General features: G+C 49.6%; 1 protein-coding gene across 1 annotated transcript in view; it reads left to right on the top strand.

Moving 5' to 3' along the window:
• Window positions 1-744: 744 nt before the first annotated feature.
• Window positions 745-21,130, top strand: part of preb (prolactin regulatory element binding) — a 111,336-nt gene continuing 90,950 nt past the window's right edge. The window contains exons 1-2 of the mRNA XM_068027576.1: window positions 745-982; window positions 15,508-15,751. Coding sequence (XP_067883677.1) covers window positions 851-982; window positions 15,508-15,751 — 376 coding nt within the window. The 5' untranslated portion in view covers window positions 745-850. The remainder of the gene's footprint in view (window positions 983-15,507; window positions 15,752-21,130) is intronic.

The following is a 21,130-nucleotide window of genomic DNA, read 5'->3' as shown; positions in this document are numbered from 1 at the left end:
GTGAGTGAACTTCATTTCGGTAGTCGGGTTGGGCGTGGGAAAAAAATCAAAGGACTCAGACCCCAGTCAGGTTTCAAATGCATACCCGAGTAGGCCTTTAACTATTATCCCATTTGCATTGACCACCTCCAGGCGCATATCCATTGTCTCTCGAGATAAGGAGGCCCAAAAGATTATTAACCAGTTTCTCAACCTGCTCTGCCATCTTCAATGAGCTGTGTACATATACCTTCAGGTCCTCTGCTCCTGCACCCCTTTTAGAATTGGATCCTTTCGTTTATGTTGCCGGTCCTCCTTCCTATTAAAATGTATGACTTCAGAGTTCCTGTCGCCCAGGTAACGTGCTGCCCCGCACAGGCATGGCGCCCATTGCGAACGCGCTGTCCCGCACAGGCATGGCGCCCATTGCGAACGCGCTGCCCCGCACAGGCATGGCGCCCATTGCGAACGCGCTGCCCCGCACAGGCATGGCGCCCATTGCGAACGCGCTGCCCCGCACAGGCATGGCGCCCATTGCGAACGCGCTGCCCCGCACAGACATGGCGCCCACTGCGACCGCGCTGCCCCGCACAGACATGGCGCCCACTGCGACCGCACAGACATGGCGCCCACTGCGACCGCGCTGCCCCGCACAGACATGGCGCCCACTGCGACCGCGCTGCCCCGCACAGACATGGCGCCCACTGCGACCGCACTGCCCCGCACAGACATGGCGCCTACTGGCCACACCCCCTCAGTGGGTCACCTGCCAGTCCCTTAGTGCTGATGTGTCTGTGATTAGCACCCGGAAGAAACTGAGCGCCGAGGCCGGGGAGCGGCTCCGGTGGGTCACAGCTACCGCCTGAGAGTGATGGGTCGCCGCGGTGCCCCCGAGTTATACCGCGCTCCTTTCCCGCTTTACACCGTCAGTGTCCCGCGGGCCGACCTGGTGGTGACGGCGGGCGGAGGAGGCGCCTCCAGGACTGGCATCAGCAATGGAGTGGTGAGTCTTCCAGAATCAATCCTCTAAATACCCGGGACACAGACTGGACACTGGGGGGGGAGAGAGAGACACACTGGACACTGGGGGGGGAGAGAGAGAGACACTGGACACTGGGGGGGGAGAGAGAGAGACACTGGACACTGTGGGGGGGAGAGAGAGAGACACTGGACACTGTGGGGGGGGGAGAGAGAGACACTGGACACTGGGCGGGGGGAGAGAGAGACACACTGGACACTGGGGGGGGAGAGAGACACACACTGGACACTGGGGGGGGAGAGAGACACACACTGGACACTGGGGGGGGAGAGAGAGAGACACTGGACACTGGGGGGGAGAGAGAGACACTGGACACTGGGCGGGGGGAGAGAGACACTGGACACTGGGGGGGGGAGAGAGACACTGGACACTGGAGGGGGGGGGGAGAGACACTGGAGGGGGAGAGAGACACTGGACACTGGGGGGTGGGGGAGAGAGAGACACTGGGGGGGGGGAGAGACACTCGGTGGGGGGGGAGAGAGAGACACTGGACACTGGGGGGGAGAGAGAGAGAGACACTGGGGGGGGGGGAGAGAGAGACACTGGACACTGGGCGGGGGGAGAGAGACACTGGACACTGGGGGGGGGAGAGAGACACTGGACACTGGAGGGGGGGGGAGAGACACTGGAGGGGGAGAGAGACACTGGACACTGGGGGGTGGGGGAGAGAGACACACTGGACACTGGGGGGTGGGGGAGAGAGAGACACTGGACACTGGGGGGGGAGAGAGACACTCGGTGGGGGGGAGAGAGAGACACTGGACACTGGGGGGGGAGAGAGAGAGACACTGGACACTGGGGGGGGAGAGAGAGAGACACTGGACACTGGGGGGGAGAGAGAGATACTGGACACTGGGCGGGGGGAGAGAGACACTGGACACTGGGGGGGGAGAGAGACACTCGGTGGGGGGGAGAGAGAGACACTGGACACTGGGGGGGGGAGAGAGAGAGACACGGGGGGGGGGGAGAGAGAGACACTGGGGGTGGGGAGAGAGAGACACTGGACACTGGGCGGGGGGAGAGAGACACTGGACACTGGAGGGGGGGGGAGAGAGAGACACGGGGGGGAGAGAGACACTCGGTGGGGGGGAGAGAGAGACACTGGACACTGGGGGGGAGAGAGAGAGACACGGGGGGGGGGAGAGAGAGACACTGGACACTGGGGGGGGGGGGAGAGAGAGACACTGGACACTGGGCGGGGGGAGAGAGACACTGGACACTGGCGGGGGGGGGGAGAGACACTGGAGGGGGAGAGAGACACTGGACACTGGGGGGTGGGGGAGAGAGACACACTGGACACTGGGGGGTGGGGGAGAGAGAGACACTGGACACTGGGGGGGGAGAGAGACACTCGGTGGGGGGGAGAGAGAGACACTGGACACTGGGGGGGAGAGAGAGAGACACTGGACACTGGGGGGGAGAGAGAGACACTGGACACTGGGCGGGGGGAGAGAGACACTGGACACTGGGGGGGGAGAGAGACACTCGGTGGGGGGGAGAGAGAGACACTGGACACTGGGGGGGGAGAGAGAGAGACACTGGGCGGGGGGAGAGAGAGACACTGGACACTGGGCGGGGGGAGAGAGAGACACTGGACACTGGGCGGGGGGAGAGAGACACTCGGTGGGGGGGAGAGAGAGACACTGGACACTGGGGGGGGAGAGAGAGAGACACTGGGGCGGGGGGGGGGGAGAGAGAGACACTGGACACTGGGGGGGGAGAGAGACACTGGACACTGGCGGGGGGGGGGAGAGAGACACTGGACACTGGACACTGGCGGGGGGGAGAGAGAGAGAGACACTGGGCACGGGGTGGGGGGAAGAAAGAGAGACACTGGACACTGGGGAAGGGAGAGACACACTGGAAACGGGGAAGGGAGAGACGCACTGGAAACGGGGAAGGGAGAGACGCACTGGAAACGGGGAAGGGAGAGACGCACTGGAAACGGGGAAGGGAGAGACGCACTGGAAACGGGGAAGGGAGAGACGCACTGGAAACGGGGAAGGGAGAGACGCACTGGAAACGGGGAAGGGAGAGACACACTGGACACGGGGAAGGGAGAGACACACTGGACACTGGGGGGGGTGGGAGAGACTCACTGGAAATGGGGGAGGGAGAGAGACACTAGACACGGGGGGGAGAGAGAGACACTAGACACGGGGGGGAGAGAGAGACACTAGACACGGGGGGGAGAGAGAGACACTAGACACGGGGGGGAGAGAGAGACACTAGACACGGGGGGGAGAGAGAGACACTGGACACGGAGGGGGTGGGGGAGAGAGAGACACTGGACACGGAGGGGGTGGGGGAGAGAGAGACACTGGACACTGGGAGGGGGGAAGAGAGAGAGACACTGGACACTGGGGGGGGGAGAGAGAGACACACTGGACACTGGGGGTGGGGGTGGGAGAGACACACTGGACACTGTGGGGTGGGGGAGGACACACACTGGACACTGGGCGGGGGGGAAACACACACTGGAAATTGGGTTAGTGGGGATAACATACTGCGGACACTGGAACTTACCACACTCTCAGACAGTGCATTCCAGATCCTAAACACTCACTTCGAAAAATGTTTTTCCTCATGTCCCTGTTGCTTTTGCCAATCACAAATCGTTGTCCTCTGGTTCTGGATCCTTTCACCAGTTTAGTTTAGAGATACAGCACTGAAACAGGCCCTTCGGCCCACCGAGTCTGTGCCGACCATCAACTACCCATATATACTAATACTACACTAATCCCATATTCCTACCACATCTGCAGCGCACTGTCGGCAATGCTGCATGCCTTTATTTAAACCACTGCAAAAAAAAAAACCCTTAGCAAATGTAATCACCTCTAAGTCTGCCAAATGATGCTTCACCTCCCGAAGGACGTGGATGAGCTTTCCGGACGTCGATGGTGGGCACTGAGGAAATGGCTTATTACCTGCACCAGATTCCACCCCCCCTCCCCCCCCCCCCCCTTTACCCCCCTTCCACCCCCCTCCCCTTCCCTGCTCCACCCTCTCAGCTCACCCCCTCACAACCCCGTCCCAGCCCGCCCCCCCCTCGCACCATCTTCACCCCGCACCCCCTTCCCCTGCACCCCCCCCTCCTCCCTCTACCCCTCCCCCTTGCATCCCCTCCTCCCACCGGCACCATCCTACACCTGTGTAGGGGCCCCAACAACCCCACTGCCTTGTGGGCGTCTCGGGAGAGACCAAGGCTAAGGGAGTAAACCCTAACAGAAAATCCGGAGCGGAACCCCGTAGGCGGTCATGTGTCACCTTTGGCATGTTTCCGGCAGTTCCTGCAGCCATACTGGTGCCAAACTTCGTGTCCTGCACTCCTTTGGACCCCACCAGAAAGGCCGAGAGGGGGGTTTTGACGACTGGGCAACTCTCAACCTCCATAAATTTGCCCAGGCATGCGCCATGGAGAGGTCACTCCATAGTTGCCTCACAGCGACTGAAACAACACGGAAGGCAGCAGTTACGGGTTATAAGTCCAGATAAATTGGCGTAGAAACTGGGCGCCACGGGTTGCCTTTGTCGGTGGGAGAGGTCATTGCACCTCACTGGACAGCTACCGCCCGCCTCAAACCGGGCAGCCCCCGGTCAATAAGGTTCTGTCCCGCCACAGTCTGCCTGCTTCAATGGGTGCTTGGAGCTCAGGGTCATTGCCCGAAAGGTGGACTGATACACCGCACCAAACAACATGAAAAAAGGAAAGAAGGCACCAGCCCTTCGCTTTGCAAGCTGGAACGTCAGAACTATGTGTCCTGGCCTGTCGGAAGACCTTACACAAATCAACGATTCTCGGAAGACCGCCATCATTAACAACGAGCTCAGTAGACTCAATGTGGACATTGCAGCACTTCAGGAGACTCGCCTCCCCGCGAGTGGCTCTCTAGCAGAGCAAGACTACACCTTCTTCTGGCAGGGCAGGGATCCTGAAGAACCAAGACAGCATGGAGTGGGCTTCGCCATCAGAAACTCCTTGCTCAGCATGATAGAACCTCCCTCAAATGGCTCGGAACGCATACTGTCCATCCGACTGCTCACCACCTCTGGCCCAGTACACCTACTCAGCATCTATGCTCCAACACTCTGTTCCGCACCTGAAGCTAAAGACCAGTTCTATGAACAACTCCATAACATCATTAGCAGCATCCCCAACACCGAACACCTATTCCTGCTGGGGGACTTTAATGCCAGGGTTGGGGCCGACCATGACTCATGGCCCTCCTGCCTTGGGCGCTATGGCGTTGGAAGGATGAATGAGAACGGGCAGAGACTGCTTGAGTTGTGTACCTATCATAACCTCTGCATCACCAACTCGTTCTTTCACACTAAACCCTGTCACCAGGTTTCATGGAGGCACCCAAGATCACGTCGTTGGCACCAGCTAGACCTCATTGTCACAAGGCGAGCCGCCTTAAACAGTGTTCAAATCACACGCAGCTTCCACAGTGCGGACTGCGACACTGACCACTCCCTGGTGTGCAGCAAGGTTAGACTCAGACCAAAGAAGTTGCATCATTCCAAGCAGAAGGGCCACCCGCGCATCAACACGAGCAGAATTTCTCACCCACAGCTGTTACAAAAATTTCTAAATTCACTTGTAACAGCCCTTCAAAACACTCCCACAGGGGATGCTGAGACCAAGTGGGCCCACATCAGAGACGCCATCTATGAGTCAGCTTTGACCACCTACGGCAAAAGTGCGAAGAGAAATGCAGACTGGTTTCAATCTCATAATGAAGAGCTGGAACCTGTCATAGCCGCTAAACGCATTGCACTTTTGAACTACAAGAAAGCCCCCAGCGATTTAACATCCGCAGCACTTAAAGCAGCCAGAAGTACTGCACAAAGAACAGCTAGGCGTTGCGCAAACGACTACTGGCAACACCTATGCAGTCATATTCAGCTGGCCTCAGACACCGGAAACATCAGAGGAATGTATGATGGCATGAAGAGAGCTCTTGGGCCAACCATCAAGAAGATCACCCCCCTCAAATCTAAATCGGGGGACATAATCACTGACCAATGCAAACAGATGGACCGCTGGGTTGAGCACTACCTAGAACTGTACTCCAGGGAGAATGCTGTCACTGAGACTGCCCTCAATGCAGCCCAGCCTCTACCAGTCATGGATGAGCTGGACATACAGCCAACCAAATCGGAACTCAGTGATGCCATTGATTCCCTAGCCAGCGGAAAAGCCCCTGGGAAGGACAGCATTACCCCTGAAATAATCAAGAGTGCCAAGCCTGCTATACTCTCAGCACTACATGAACTGCTATGCCTGTGCTGGGACGAGGGAGCAGTACCCCAGGACATGCGCGATGCCAACATCATCACCCTCTATAAAAACAAAGGTGACCGCGGTGACTGCAACAACTACCGTGGAATCTCCCTGCTCAGCATAGTGGGGAAAGTCTTTGCTCGAGTCGCTCTGAACAGGCTCCAGAAGCTGGCCGAGCGCGTCTACCCTGAGGCACAGTGTGGCTTTCGTGCAGAGAGATCGACTATTGACATGCTGTTCTCCCTTCGTCAGATACAGGAGAAATGCCGTGAACAGCAGATGCCCCTCTACATTGCTTTCATTGATCTCACCAAAGCCTTTGACCTCGTCAGCAGACGTGGTCTCTTCAGACTACTAGAAAAGATCGGATGTCCACCAAAGCTACTAAGTATCATCACCTCATTCCATGACAATATGAAAGGCACAATTCAACATGGTGGCTCCTCATCAGAGCCCTTTCCTATCCTGAGTGGTGTGAAACAGGGCTGTGTTCTCGCACCCACACTTTTTGGGATTTTCTTCTCCCTGCTGCTTTCACATGCGTTCAAATCCTCTGAAGAAGGAATTTTCCTCCACACAAGATCAGGGGGCAGGTTGTTCAACCCTGCCCGTCTAAGAGCGAAGTCCAAAGTACGGAAAGTCCTCATCAGAGAACTCCTCTTTGCTGACGATGCTGCTTTAACATCTCACACTGAAGAATGCCTGCAGAGTCTCATCGACAGGTTTGCGTCTGCCTGCAATGAATTTGGCCTAACCATCAGCCTCAAGAAAACGAACATCATGGGGCAGGATGTCAGAAATGCTCCATCCATCAATATTGGCGACCACGCTCTGGAAGTGGTTCAAGAGTTCACCTACCTAGGCTCAACTATCACCAGTAACCTGTCTCTAGATGCAGAAATCAACAAGCGCATGGGTAAGGCTTCCACTGCTATGTTCAGACTGGCCAAGAGAGTGTGGGAAAATGGCGCACTGACACAGAACACAAAAGTCCGAGTGTATCAGACCTGTGTCCTCAGTACCTTGCTCTACGGCAGCGAGGCCTGGACAACGTATGCCAGCCAAGAGCGACGTCTCAATTCATTCCATCTTCGCTGCCTTCGGAGAATACTTGGCATCAGGTGGCAGGACTATATCTCCAACACAGAAGTCCTTGAAGCGGCCAACATCCCCAGCTTATACACACTACTGAGTCAGCGGCGCTTGAGATGGCTTGGCCATGTGAGCCGCATGGAAGATGGCAGGATCCCCAAAGACACATTGTACAGCGAGCTCGCCACTGGTATCAGACCCACCGGCCGTCCATGTCTCCGTTATAAAGACGTCTGCAAACGCGACATGAAATCGTGTGACATTGATCACAAGTCGTGGGAGTCAGTTGCCAGCATTCGCCAGAGCTGGCGGGCAGCCATAAAGACAGGGCTAAATTGTGGCGAGTCGAAGAGACTTAGTAGTTGGCAGGAAAAAAGACAGAGGCGCAAGGGGAGAGCCAACTGTGCAACAGCCCCAACAAACAAATTTCTCTGCAGCACCTGTGGAAGAGCCTGTTACTCCAGAATTGGCCTTTATAGCCACTCCAGGCGCTGCTTCACAAACCACTGACCACCTCCAGGCGCGTATCCATTGTCTCTCGAGATAAGGAGGCCCAAAAGAAAGACACTAATCCCATATTCCTACCACATCCCCATCTGTCTCTATATTTCCCTACCACCTACCTATACTAGGGGCAATTTATAATGGCCAATTTACCTACCAACCTGCAAGTCTTTTGGCTTGTGGGAGGAAACCGGAGCACCTGGAGGAAACCCACGCAGACACAGGGAGAACTTGCAAACAGTTTGTCTCTATCTACTCTGTCTAAACGCCTTATGATTTTGAACACTTATATCAAATCTCCTTTTAATCTTAATTAAAGCAAAATACTGCGGATGCTGGAAATCTGAAATAAAAACAAGAAATGCTGGAACCACTCAGCAGGTCTGGCAGCATCTGTGGAAAGAGAAGTTCCGAAGAAGGATCACTGACCCGAAACGTTAACTCTGCTTCTCTTTCCACAGGCGCTGCCAGACCTGCTGAGTATTTCCAGCATTTCTTGTTTTTACTCCTTTTAATCTTCTCTTCAAGAGAACAGCCCCAGCTTCTCCAATCCATCCATGTAATTGAAGCCCCTCATCCCTGGAACCATTCTTGTGAATCTTTTCTGCACCCTCTCTAATGCCTTAACATCCTTCCTAAAGTGTGATGCCTAGATCCAGACACAATATTCCAGTTGAGGCCAAACCAGTGCTTTATACAGGTTGATCATAACTTCCTTGCTTTTCAACTCTATGCTGCTATTTATAAACCCTTGATCCTGTATGCTTTATTAACCACTTTCTCAACCTACCCTGTCACCTTCAATGTTTTGTGCACATATACCCCCCCGGTCCTTCTGCTCTTGCACCCCTTTAGAATTATACCCATTTTTAAAATATTGCCTCTCCCCGTTCTTCCTACCACAATGAATCACTTCACACATCTCTGCATTAAATTTAATCTGCCACTTATCTGCCCATTCCACCAGCCTGTCTATGTCGTCTTGAAGTTTATCACTATCCTCCTCGCAGTTCACAATATTTCCAAATTTTGTGTCCTGTGCAAATTTTGAAATTGTGCCCTGTACACCCAGGAAGATATTGATGGTCTGGTGAGATGGGCCGAAAAGTGGCAAATTGAATTCAACCTGGAGAAGTGTGAGGAGATGCATTTGGGGAGGTCAAACAAGGCAAAGGAATACGTGATTAATGGGATATTACTGAGAGGTGTAGAGGAAGTGAGGGACCTTGGAGTGAATGTCCACAGATCCCTGAAGGTAGCAGGACAGGTTGATAAGGTGATTAAGAAGGCATATAGAATCCTTTCCTTTATTAGTCGAGGTATAGAATACAAGAGCAGGGAGGTTATGCTGGTACTGTATAACTCATTGGTTAGGCCACAACTTGAGTACTGTGTGCAGTTCTGGTCACCTCATTACAGAATTGATGTAATTACATTAGAGAGGGTACAGAGGAGATTTATGAGGATGTTGCCAGGACTGGAAAAATGCAGCTACGAGGAAAGATTGGATCGGCTGGGATTGTTCTTGGAATAGAGAAGGCTGAGGGGAGATCTGATTGAAATGTATAAAATTGTGAGGGGCCTGGATAGAGTGGAGGTGAAGGGCCTATTTACATTAGCAGAGATGTCAGTGACTATGGGACATCGATTTAAAGTGATTGGTAGAAAGATTAGAGTGGACAGGAGGAAAAGTTTTTTCACCCAGAGGGTGGTGGGGGGTCAGGAACTCTCTGCCTGAAAGGGTAGTTGAGGCAGAAACCCTCAACTCATTTAAAAGGTGTCTGGATATGCACCTCAAGTGCCGTAATCTGCAGGGCTACGGACCAAATGCTGGAAGGTGGGATTAGAATGGGTGGATAATTTTTCAGCTGGCACAGACATGATGGGCCAAGTGGCCTCTTTCTGTGCTGTAAACATTCTATGATTCTAAGTCTAGGTCATTTATTTATATATTAAATCCGGAAAAGACGGTTGTTATACTCCAGAAGCTGCTTGTTGAAGGATTATGCTGGAGCCAATCTTTACTCAATCATGCATTTATTTTACAAAGTTAAAAGATTACAAACATGCAGCTCCTCAGTCAAACCTTCCCCCAGTTTCAATAAGTGTCTCCTGATATATACTCAAGCAAGACCCTAATTAATACCCTCCACCTGCAAAATGATTAAGCACAATTACCAGATTCCCTTTTTCTTCACAAATAAAACTAAACATGCACAAACATTTCAAAACAAATCAAAATAAATTTGCCAGTACAGAACTTGAGTATTGTTGAAAATATTTGTACATATTCTTTCTGCAAAGAACAGGGCCCTGTGTATTAATATATGTAGCTTCCAGTAAGCGCTAATGCGCCACACTGCGAGTCCTACCTCTTGCATATTTCCAATATGTAGATGATATGTTTGCTATATTTGAATCCGTAGCTGCATGCAATAATTGCCTTACACGTCTTAATGGGCTCTATCCTGCGCTCAAATTCATCTTTGAAGTGGAGCAGTCAAATGAGCTCCCTTTCCTTGACATACTAGTTCAGAAATCTGCTAAGGGGTTCTCTACCATGGTCTACCACAAACCTACCTTCACAAGTCAATACATGCGTTGGGAATCTTACAGTTTCACGCGCCATTGCGCCTATTTCAGCTAACCAAAATAAGTGACAGCCGTTCACTGGTTTATTCCGCAGGGCAATGCCTTGACCAATCAGAGTCAAGCTGCCTGGTTCAAATTTCAAACAAAGCTTGGCAGTTAACTGTCAGTCACCGTAAACTGGTGTATTCTCCATGGCAGTGCCTCTACCAATCAGAGTTTACTTGCCAACCAATCAGCACTGTCTTATATAAATTTATTGTATTCCCTTACATTGGTGTTCTTACAGATTGTCCTGATGAGTGCAAGACGAAAAACTTTAACAGAATGCCTCTATTTTCAGCAATACTCTAGTGCTGTACGACCAAACGACTATCTGTCATAGGGGAAATGTTAGAAGCTATTATTAAAGACATTATAGCAGGACACTTAGAAAAATTCAAGGTAATCAGGCAGATTTAACATGGGTTTATGAAAAGGAAATCACGTTTAACCAATTTATTGGAGTTCTTTGAAGAAGTAACATGTGCTGTGGCTAAAGAGGAACTGGTGGATGTTCTGTACTCAGATTTTCAGAAAGCATTTGATAAGGTGTCGCATCAAAGGTTATTGTGGAAAATAAAACCTCATGGCGTGGGGGTAACATTTTGGCATGGAGAGAAGATTGGCTAGCTAACAGGAAACAGTAGGCATAAATGAGTCATTTTCTAGTTGGCAAGGTGTAACAAGAGGTGTGCCACAGGAATCAGAGTGCTGGGGCTTTAAATTTTTACAATTTATATTAATGGCTTGGATGAATGGAATGAAGGTATGGTTGCTATATTTGATGAGACAAAGATAGGTAAGAAAGTAAGCTGAAGAGGACATGAGGCTACAAAGGATATAGATATGTTAAGTGAGTGGGCAAAGAGCTGGCAAATGGAGTATAATGTGGGAAAATGTGGAATTGTGCATTTTGGCAGGAAGAATAAAAAAGAAGCATATTATCTAAATGGTGAGGGATTGCAGAGCTCTGAGATGGAGGGATCTGGGTGTCCTAGTGCATGAATCGCAAAAGGTTAGTATGCAGGTATAGCAAGTAATTAGGAAAACTAATAAAATGTTCTCGCTTATTGCGAAGTGGAATTGAATACAAAAGTAGGGAGGTTATGCTTCAGTTAAACAGAGCATTGGTGAGATCACATCTAGAGTACTGTGTACGGTATTGGTGTCCTTATTTAAGGAAGGATGTAAATGTGTTGGAAGTACTTCCAAGGTTTACTAGGCTAATACCTAGAATGGGCGGTTTGTCTTATGAGGAAAGGTTGGACAGGCTAGGCTTGAAAACGCTGGAGTTTATTTTTAATTTATTTAGAAATACAGCACTGAAACAGGCCCTTCGGCCCACCGAGTCTGTGCTGACCAACTACCCATTTATACTAATCCTACACTAATCCCATATTCCTACCACATCCCCACCTTCCCTATATTCCCCTACCACCTACCTATACTAGGAGCAATTTATAATGGTCAATGTACTTATCAACCTGCAAGTCTTTGGCTGTGGGAGGAAACCGGAGCACCCGGCGCAAACCCATGCGGTCACAGGGAGAACTTGCAAACTCCGCACAGGCAGTACCCAGAATTGAACCCGGGTCGCTGGAGCTGTGAGGCTGCGGTGCTAACCACTGCACCACTGTGCCGCCCCCAGTTTAGAGATGACTTGATTGAAACATATAAGATCCTGAGGGGTCTTGACAGGGTGGATACGGAAAGGATGTTTCCTCTTGCGGGAGAATCTCGAGCTAGAGGTCACTGTTTATGAATAAGGGGTCGTCCAGAGATGAGAAATGTTTTCTCTGGGGGTTGAGAGTCTTTGGAATTCTCTTCTTCAAAAGGCAGTGGAAGCAGAGTCTTTGAATATTTTTAAGGCAGCGATAGATAGATTCTTGATAAGGAGATGAAAGGTTATCGGGGGTAGACAGGAATGTGGAGTTGAGGTTACAATCAAATCAGCCATGATCTTGTTGAATGGCGTAGCAGGCTCGAAGGGCCGAGTGGCCTACTCCTGCTCCTAATTCGAATCTTCATATTTTTCCATGTGACAATTAATTTTGTCCCAGATTATTGTCTGCAAAAGTTATCCCACCATCGACATTAGGCTGATTTGACCTGTGGTTGCTGGGTTTATCCCTCTCTCTTTTTTGAACAAGAGTGTAACATTTGCATTTCTCCAGTCCTCTGACACAACTCCCGTATCTAAGGAGAATTGGAAGATTGTGGCCAGAGCCTCCACAATATCCTCCCTTACTTCCCTCAGTAATCTAGGTTGCATCCCATCTGACCAGGTGACGTCTACTTTTTTGAGTGCTGACAAACTTTTAAGTACTTCTTTTACTATTCAATCCAATATCACTGCTGCCTTCTCCTTTACTGCTACTTTGGCAGCATTAACTTCTTTTGGGAAGACATGCAAAGTACTGATTTAGTACCTCAACCATGGACTCAGCTTTCACAGGAAGATTGCCTTTTTGGTCTCCACCCTTTGATTACCCTTTTACTATTTAAATGTTTGTAAAAGACTTTTGGATTCCCTTTTATGTTACCCACTAATCTATTCACTTACACTCTCTTTTCCCCTCTTATTTCCTTTTTCACTTCTCTGTATCTTTTGTGTTCAGCTTGGCTCTTTACTGAATTATAAACCTGACATTTATCATAAACTTCCTTTCACATACGATTGTCCTTGTCCTTTCCTATAACTATTCTAAACCCAATGATACTGTCATTACTGTTTCTCAACTGTTCTCCCACTGAAACATGCTCCACTTGCTCCGCTTCATTCACCGTAAGAACATAAGAATTAGAAGCAAGAGTAGACCATAAGCTTCTCCAGCCTGCTCCACCATTCAATACAACCATGGCTGATCCTAGGCTTCAACTCCACTTTCCCACCCGCTCACCATATCCCTTGATTTCCTGAGAGACCACAAATTTGTCTCTCAGCCTTAAATATATTCAACGATGGAGCATCCAAAACACTATCGGGTGGAGAATTCCAAAGATTCACAACCGTCTTGGGTGAAGAAATGTCTCCTCATCTCAGTCCAAATGATCGGCCCCTTATCCTGAGACTCTGTCCTGTGTTCTAGATTCCCCAGCCAGGGGAATCAAACCCTTGGTGTCTACCCTATCAAGCCCCTTCAGAATCTTGTATGTTTCAATGAAATCTCATTCTTCTAAACTCCAGAGTATAGGCCCAATTTACTCAGCCCCCTCATCATAGGGCAACCTTCTCATCCCAGGGGCCAATCTCATAAATCCTCACTGTACAGCCTCTAATGCAAGTATATCCTTCCTTAAATATGGAGACAAAACTGCACAGAGTACGCCAGGTGTGGTCTCACCAAAGCCCTGTACAATTACATACGAACATACAAATTAGGAGCAGACCATTCGGCTCCTTGAGCTTGCTCCGCTATTTGATAAGATCATAGCTGATCTGATTGCGGCCTCAACTCTACATTCCTGTCTACCCCCAATACCCTTTGACTCCCTTGTCAATCAAGAATCTATCTAACTCATCCTTAAAAATATTCAATGATCCAGCCTCCACTGCTCTCTGGGGAAGAGAATTCCACACACGAATGACCCTCTGAGAGAAAAAATTTCTCTTCATTTCCATCTTAATGGGGAAACCCCTTAATTTTAAACTGTCTCTCCTAGTTCTAGTCTCTCCCACAAAGGGAAACATCCTCTCAGCATCCACCCTGTCAAGTTCCCTCAGTACCTTACATGTTTCAGTAAGATCACCTCTCATTCTTCTAAACTCCAACGGATACAGACCCAACCCGTCCAACCTTTCCTCTTAACCCCTTACAGTGGCGCAGTGGTTAGCACCGCAGCCTCACAGCTCAAGCGACCCGGGTTCAAATCTGGGTACTGCCTGTGTGGAGTTTGCAAGTTCTCCCTGTGTCTGCGTGGGTTTTCTCCGGGTGCTCCGGTTTCCTCCCACAAGCCAAAAGACTTGCAGGTTGGCAGGTAAATTGGCCATTATAAATTGCCACTAGTATAGGTAGGTGGTAGGGAAATATAGGGACAGGTGGGGATGTGGTAGGAATATGGGATTAGTGTAGGCTTAGTATAAATGGGTGGTTGATGGTCGGCACAGACTCGGTGGGCCGAAGGGCCTGTTTCAGTGCTGTATCTCTAAACTAAACTAAACTAAACATCCCTGGAATCAGTCAAGTGAACCTTCTCTGAACTGCTTCCAATGCAGTTATATCCTTTTGTAAGTTAGGAGACCAAAACAATGCACAGTACTCCAGGGCGGCGCAGTCGTTAGCACTGCAGCCTCACAGCTCCAGCGACCCGGGTTCGATTCTGGATACTGCCTGTGCAGAGTTTGCAAGTTCTCCTTGTGACTGCGTGGGTTTCCACCGGGTGCTCCGGTTTCCTCCCACAGCCAAAGACTTGCAGGTTGATGGGTAAATTGGCCATTGTAAATTGCCCCTAGTATAGGTAGGTGGTAGGGGAATATAGGGAAGGTAGGAATATGGGATTAATGTAAGATTAGTATAAATGGGTGGTTGATGGTCGGCACAGACTCGGTGGGCCGAAGGGCCTGTTTCAGTGCTGTATCTCTAAATAAATAAAAAATAAATCAAGATGTGGCCTCACCAATGCCCTGTACATCTGTAGCAAAAGTCCCTACTTTTATACTCTATTCCCCTTGCAATAAATGACGACCTTCCATTTGCCTTCCTAATTGCTTACTGTAACTGCATGCTAACCTTCCAGCACTGCTTCCTTCCTGGTTGTGCTAGAAACATACTGATCAAGAAAGTTCTCCTGTACACATTTCAGGAATTCCTTCACCTCTTTGCTCTTTACCCTGTCACTATCCCAGACTATATTAGAGTACTGTGTCATACACACGTGTGCACATATCCATCTCCCAAAATGATGATTTGTCTGGGAACATATGTTGGTGTTTTTACTGTCTGTCTAATTCTGTTCTTTGCTTTGCTGTCAGCATTTCCTGCGTTTGGAATGTGTGGCAGGGAGTCTTTCGGCGACACTTGTTCATTCCCATGACACGGAGACACGAGCCCCCATGAACATGGCAGCAGCAGGGGATGTTCTAGCAGTCGGACAAGATGCCACTTGTCACATCCTCAGATTCCAAGAGGAGAAAGAGAAACCGGTGGGGAAAAAAAACGGCAAAAAGGAGGTCACACGTGAGGTTGAAACTGCACCGTACGCTGGCAATCCCCCAGGTACAGATTGGAATTGGTTTGGGCAGAGTGATCATTGAGAGTTTGAAAAGTAGAGGCCCCGACAATTAAAAGCCGGCTCGGGTCTGCAAATGAAACCCAGCCCGAGTCCTTTAATTTTTCCCGACCTGACCCAGCCCGACCATCAGTTAACCTAGCTTCCGTTTTTCACTTTGTTGCTTATCTGCACAAACTTAAAAAAACTGTAACTAAACAACCTTTCAAGTCCAAAAAGTATATTAACATTGGGGCCACATGCCGGAGGTGGAGCATGTCCAACCCGGCCCGACCGGAGCCTGAATGTCGGACCCGGAAGAGCGACCCGAACCGACACGTTGTCCAGTTCGGGTCGGGTAGCCATGCTCTACCGACAATCCAACAATTCATCCCAACAAATTGCCGTCTTTATTTTTGTAAAGAATGTGGGATTGTATGTATCAGACAGGAGTTCATTTTTTTTTAACGGATAGAAGCAGGTCTCAGATTCATAGGAATAGGAGAAGGCTATTCAGCCCCTTCACAGCTTGTTCCGCCATTCACTGAGATCAAGGCTGGTCTGCAATGAAACTCCGTATACATGCCTTTGCCCCATATCCTTAATACTTTTAGATGACACATATCTATCAATCTGAAATTTAAAGTTAACTATCGATCTAGCGTTTGTGGAAGAGAGTTCCAAACTTCTGCCACTCTAATAAAAGCAAAATACTGCAGATGCTGGAAATACTCAGCAGGTCTGGCAGCATCTGTGGAGAGAGAAGCAGAGTTAACGTTTCAGGTCAGTGACCATTCATCAGAACTGACAAATATTAGAAATGTAAAAGGTTTTAAGCAAATGAAGCAGGGGGTGGAGCAAGAGATAACAAATGAGGTGTTGATAGGACAAGGTCACAGAGAATAACTGACCAGAAGGTCACGGAGCAAAGGCAAACAGTATATTAATGGTGTGCTGAAAGACAAAGCATTAGTTCAGAGGGTGTTAATTGACAGAAAAATGAACAGCCCTGGCCCAAAGTACAATCATGAAAAAAAACAGTGGGTAGACACATGGAGTTCAATAATTTCAGAGCATGACGGGCTCCCCTTTTTATTTTTATTTTTCGTTAATTTTTTTCTTTATTTGTTTGCTTTATTTTAATTTGTTTAGTTTGTTTCTACTGTGCCTACCCACTTTTTTTCATGTTTGTACTTTGGGCCAGGGCTGTTCATTTTGGACGCACTGAAGAAATATGCGACCTTTCTAACGTGCTAATCTGCTTATCTCAATCTGTATAAAAGTTAAAATCCCCCATTAAAACCACGCTGTCTTTGTTACATGATTGTTTAATCTCTGTATTTATGCAATCTACCACCACAGCTGTTACAAGGGCCTATACACAACTCCCTCTAGAGTCTTTAATTTTTTCTTAATTCTACCCATAAAGTCTCCACTGTCTGCATACATCTTGCTGTATCCTGTCTTACCATTGAAGAGATTTCATCCTCAATCACTAAGGCTGTTCCTCCCCCTCGACCATTTTCCCTATCATTCCTGTAGACCTTATGATCTGGTATCTTTAGTTCCCAGTCCAGACTATCTTTTTTTTTATTCATTGAGGGATGTGGGCATCACTTGCTAGGCCAGCATTTATTGCCCATCCCTAATTGCCCTTGAGAAGGTGGTGGTGAGCTGCCTTCTTGAACCGCTGCAGTCCATTTGGGGTAGGTATACCCACAGTGCTGTTAGAAAGGGAGTTCCAGGATTTAGACCCAGCGACAGTGAAGGAACGGCGATATAGTTCCAAGTCAGGATGGTGTGTGACTTGGAGGGGAACTTGCAGGTGGTGGTGTTCCCATGTATTTGCTACTTGTCCTTCTAGTTGGTAGAGGTCGTGGGTTTGGAAGGTGCTGTTTAAGGAGCCTTGGTGCATTGCTGCAGTGCATCTTGTAGATGGTACACACTGCTGCCACTGTGCGTCAGTGGTGGAGGGAGTGAATGTTTGTAGATGGGGTGCCAATCAAGCGGGCTGCTTTGTCCTGGATGGTGTCGAGCTTCTTGAGTGGTGTTGGAGCTGCACCCATCCAGGCAAGTGGAGAGTATTCCATCACACTCCTGACTTGTGCCTTGTAGATGGTGGACAGGCTTTGGGGAGTCAGGAAGTGAGCGACTCGCCTCAGGATTCCTAACCTCTGACCTGCTCTTGTAGCCACGGTATTTATATGGCTACTCCAGTTCAGTTTCTGGTCAATGGTAGCCCCAAGGATGTTGATATTCTTTACGCAGAGGGTGGTGGGTGCCTGGAACGCGTTGCCAGCGGAGGTGGTAGACGCGGGCATGATAGCGTCTTTTAAGATGTATCTAGACAGATACATGAATGGGCAGGAAGCAAAGAGATACAGACCCTTAGAAAATAGGCGACATGTTTAGATAGAGGATTTGGATTGGCGCAGGCTTGGAGGGCCGAAGGGCCTGTTCCTGTGCTGTAATTTTCTTTGTTCTTTGATATTGGGGGATTCAGCGATGGCAATGCCGTTGAATGTCAAGGGGAGATGGTTAGATTCTCTCTTGTTGGAGATGGTCATTGCCTGGCACTTGTATGGCGCGAATGTTACTTGCCACTTATCAGCCCAAGCCTGGATATTGTCCAGGTCTTGCTGTATTTCTACACGGACTGCTTCAGTATCTGAGGAGTCACGAATGGTGCTGAACATTGTGCAATCATCAGCGAACATCTCCACTTTTGACCTTATGATTGAAGGAAGGTCATTGTTGAAGCAGCTGAAGATGGTTGGGCCTAGGACACTACCCTGAGGAACTCCTGCAGTGATGTTCTGGAGCACAGATGATTGACCTCCAACAACCACAACCATCTTCCTTTGCGTTAGGTATGACTCCAGCCAGCGGAGGGTTTCCCCCCTGATTCCCATTGTCCTCAGTTTTAGTTGGGCTCCTTGATGCCGTACTCGGTCAAATGCTGCCTTGATGTCAAGGGCAGTCACTCTCACCTCACCTCTTGAGTTCAGCTCTTTTGTCCATGTTTGAACCAAGGCTGTAATGAGGTCAGGAGCTGAGTGGCCCTGATGGAACCCAAACTGAGCGTCACTGAGCAGGTTATTGCTAAGCAAGTGCCGCTTGATAGCACTGTTGATGACACCTTCCATCACTTTACTGATGATTGAGAGTAGACTGATGGGGCGGTAATTGTCCGGGTTGGACTTGTCCTGCTTTTTGTGTACAGGACATAGCTGGGCAATTTTCCACATTGCAGGGTAGATGCCAGTGTTATAGCTGTACTGGAACAGCTTGGCTAGGGGCACGGCAAGTTCTGGAGCAAAGGTCTTCAGTACTATTGCCGGAATATTGTCAGGGCCCATAGCTTTTGCAGTGTCCAGTGCCTTCAGTCGTTTCTTGATATCATGCGGAGTGAATCGAATTGGCTGAAGTCTGGCATCTGCTGGTGACTTCAGGAGGAGGCCAAGATGGATCATCAACTCGGCACTTCTGGCTGAAGATTGTTGCAAATGCTTCAGCCTTATCTTTCGCACTAAGGTGCTGGACTCCCCCATCGTTGAGGATGGGGATATTTGTGGAGCCACCTCCTCCAGTTAGTTGTTTAATTGTCCACCACCATTCACGGTTGGATGTGGCAGGACTGCAGAGCTTAGATCTGATCCGTTGGTTATGGGATCGCTTAGCTCTGTCTATCGCATGCTGCTTACGCATTTGGCACGCAGATAGTCCTGTGTTGTAGCTTCACCAGGTTGACACCTCATTTTGAGGTATGCCTGGTGCTGCTCCTGGCATGCCCTCCTGCACTCTTCATTGAACCAGGGTTGGTCTCCTGGCTTGATGGTAATGGTAGAATGGAGGATATGCCGGACCATGAGGTTACAGATTGTGGTTGAGTACAAATCTGCTGCTGCTGATGGCCCACAGCGCCTCATGGATGCCCAGTTTTGCATTGCTAGATCTGTTCGAAATCTATCCCATTTAGCACGGTGGTAGTGCCACACAACACGATGGACGGTATCCTCAATGTGAAGGCGGGACCTCGTCTCCACAAGGACTGTGCAGTGGACACTCCTACCAATACAGTCATGGACAGAAGCATCTGCGGCAAGCAGATTGGTGAGGACGAGGTCAAGTATGATTTTCCCTCTTGTTGGTTCCCTCACCGCCTGCCGCAGACCCAGTCTAGCAGCTGTGTCCTTTAGGACTCGGCCATTTCAGTCAGTAGTGGTGCTACCGAGCCACTCTTGGTGATGGACATTGAAGTCCCCAACCCAGAGTACATTTTGTGCCCTTGCCACCCTCAGTGCTTCCCCCAAGTGGTGTTCAACGTGGAGGAGTACTGAGTCATCAGCTGAGGGAGGGCGGTAAGTGGTAATCGTAGGAGGCTACCTTGCCCATGTTTGACCCGATGCCATGAGACTTCATTGGGTCCAGAGTCGATGTTGAGGACTCCCAGGGCAACTCCCTCCTTACTGTATACCACTGGGCCGCCACCTCTGGTGGGTCTGTCCTGCCGGTGGGACAGGACGTACCCAGGGATAGTGATGGCAGTGTCTGGGACATTGTAAGATATGATTCCGTCAGTATGACTATGTCAGGCTGTTGCTTGACTAGTCTGTCGGAAAGCTCTCCCAACTTTGGCACAAGCCCCCAGATGTTAGTAAGGAGGACTTTGCAGGGTCAACAGGGCTGGGTTTGCCGTTGTTGTTTCTGGTGCCGAGGTCGATGCCGGGTGGTCCGTCCGGTTTCATTCCTTTTTATTGACTTCGTAGCGGTTAGGTACAACTGAGTGGCTTGCTAGGCCATTTCAGAGGGCATGTAAGAGTCAACCACATTGCTGTGGGTCTGGAGTCACATGTAGGCCAGACCAGGTAAGGACAGCAGATTTCCTGCCCTAAAGGACATTAGTAAACCAGATGGGTTTTTAACAACAATCGACAATGGTTTCATGGCCATCTTTAGACTAGCTTTTTAATTCCAGATTTATTAATTGAATTCAAGTTCCACCTTCTGCTGTGGTGGGATTTGAACCCATGTCCTCAGAGAAATACCCTGGGTGTCTGGGTTACTAGTCCAGTGATAATACCACTACGCCCCTGCCTACCCTTCAGCCATGTCTCCATAATGGCTACCATGTCACACCCGCTAAGTTGAATTTGCATCTACAGTTAATTCATTTTGTTCCTTGTACTCCTTGCACTTGTAGGAAGAACATTTATTTGAGCCTTAGACTCTAATCCAGCGTTGGCCAACCTTTTCGGGCGGAGGGCCGCATTACAATTTTTGCTTGGTTCGGGGTGTGGTGGGGGGCGGGGGGTAGTGGCTGGTGAGCAAATTTGAAATGATGAAGACATTAAAAATTTATCTTGCAAAAAAAAAAGCGTGCAATT

The sequence above is a fragment of the Heterodontus francisci genome, unplaced genomic scaffold, assembly GCF_036365525.1.
Source record: "Heterodontus francisci isolate sHetFra1 unplaced genomic scaffold, sHetFra1.hap1 HAP1_SCAFFOLD_593, whole genome shotgun sequence".
Classification (NCBI taxonomy): Eukaryota; Metazoa; Chordata; class Chondrichthyes; order Heterodontiformes; family Heterodontidae; genus Heterodontus; species Heterodontus francisci.
This window is presented reverse-complemented; position numbering and strand designations above follow the sequence as displayed.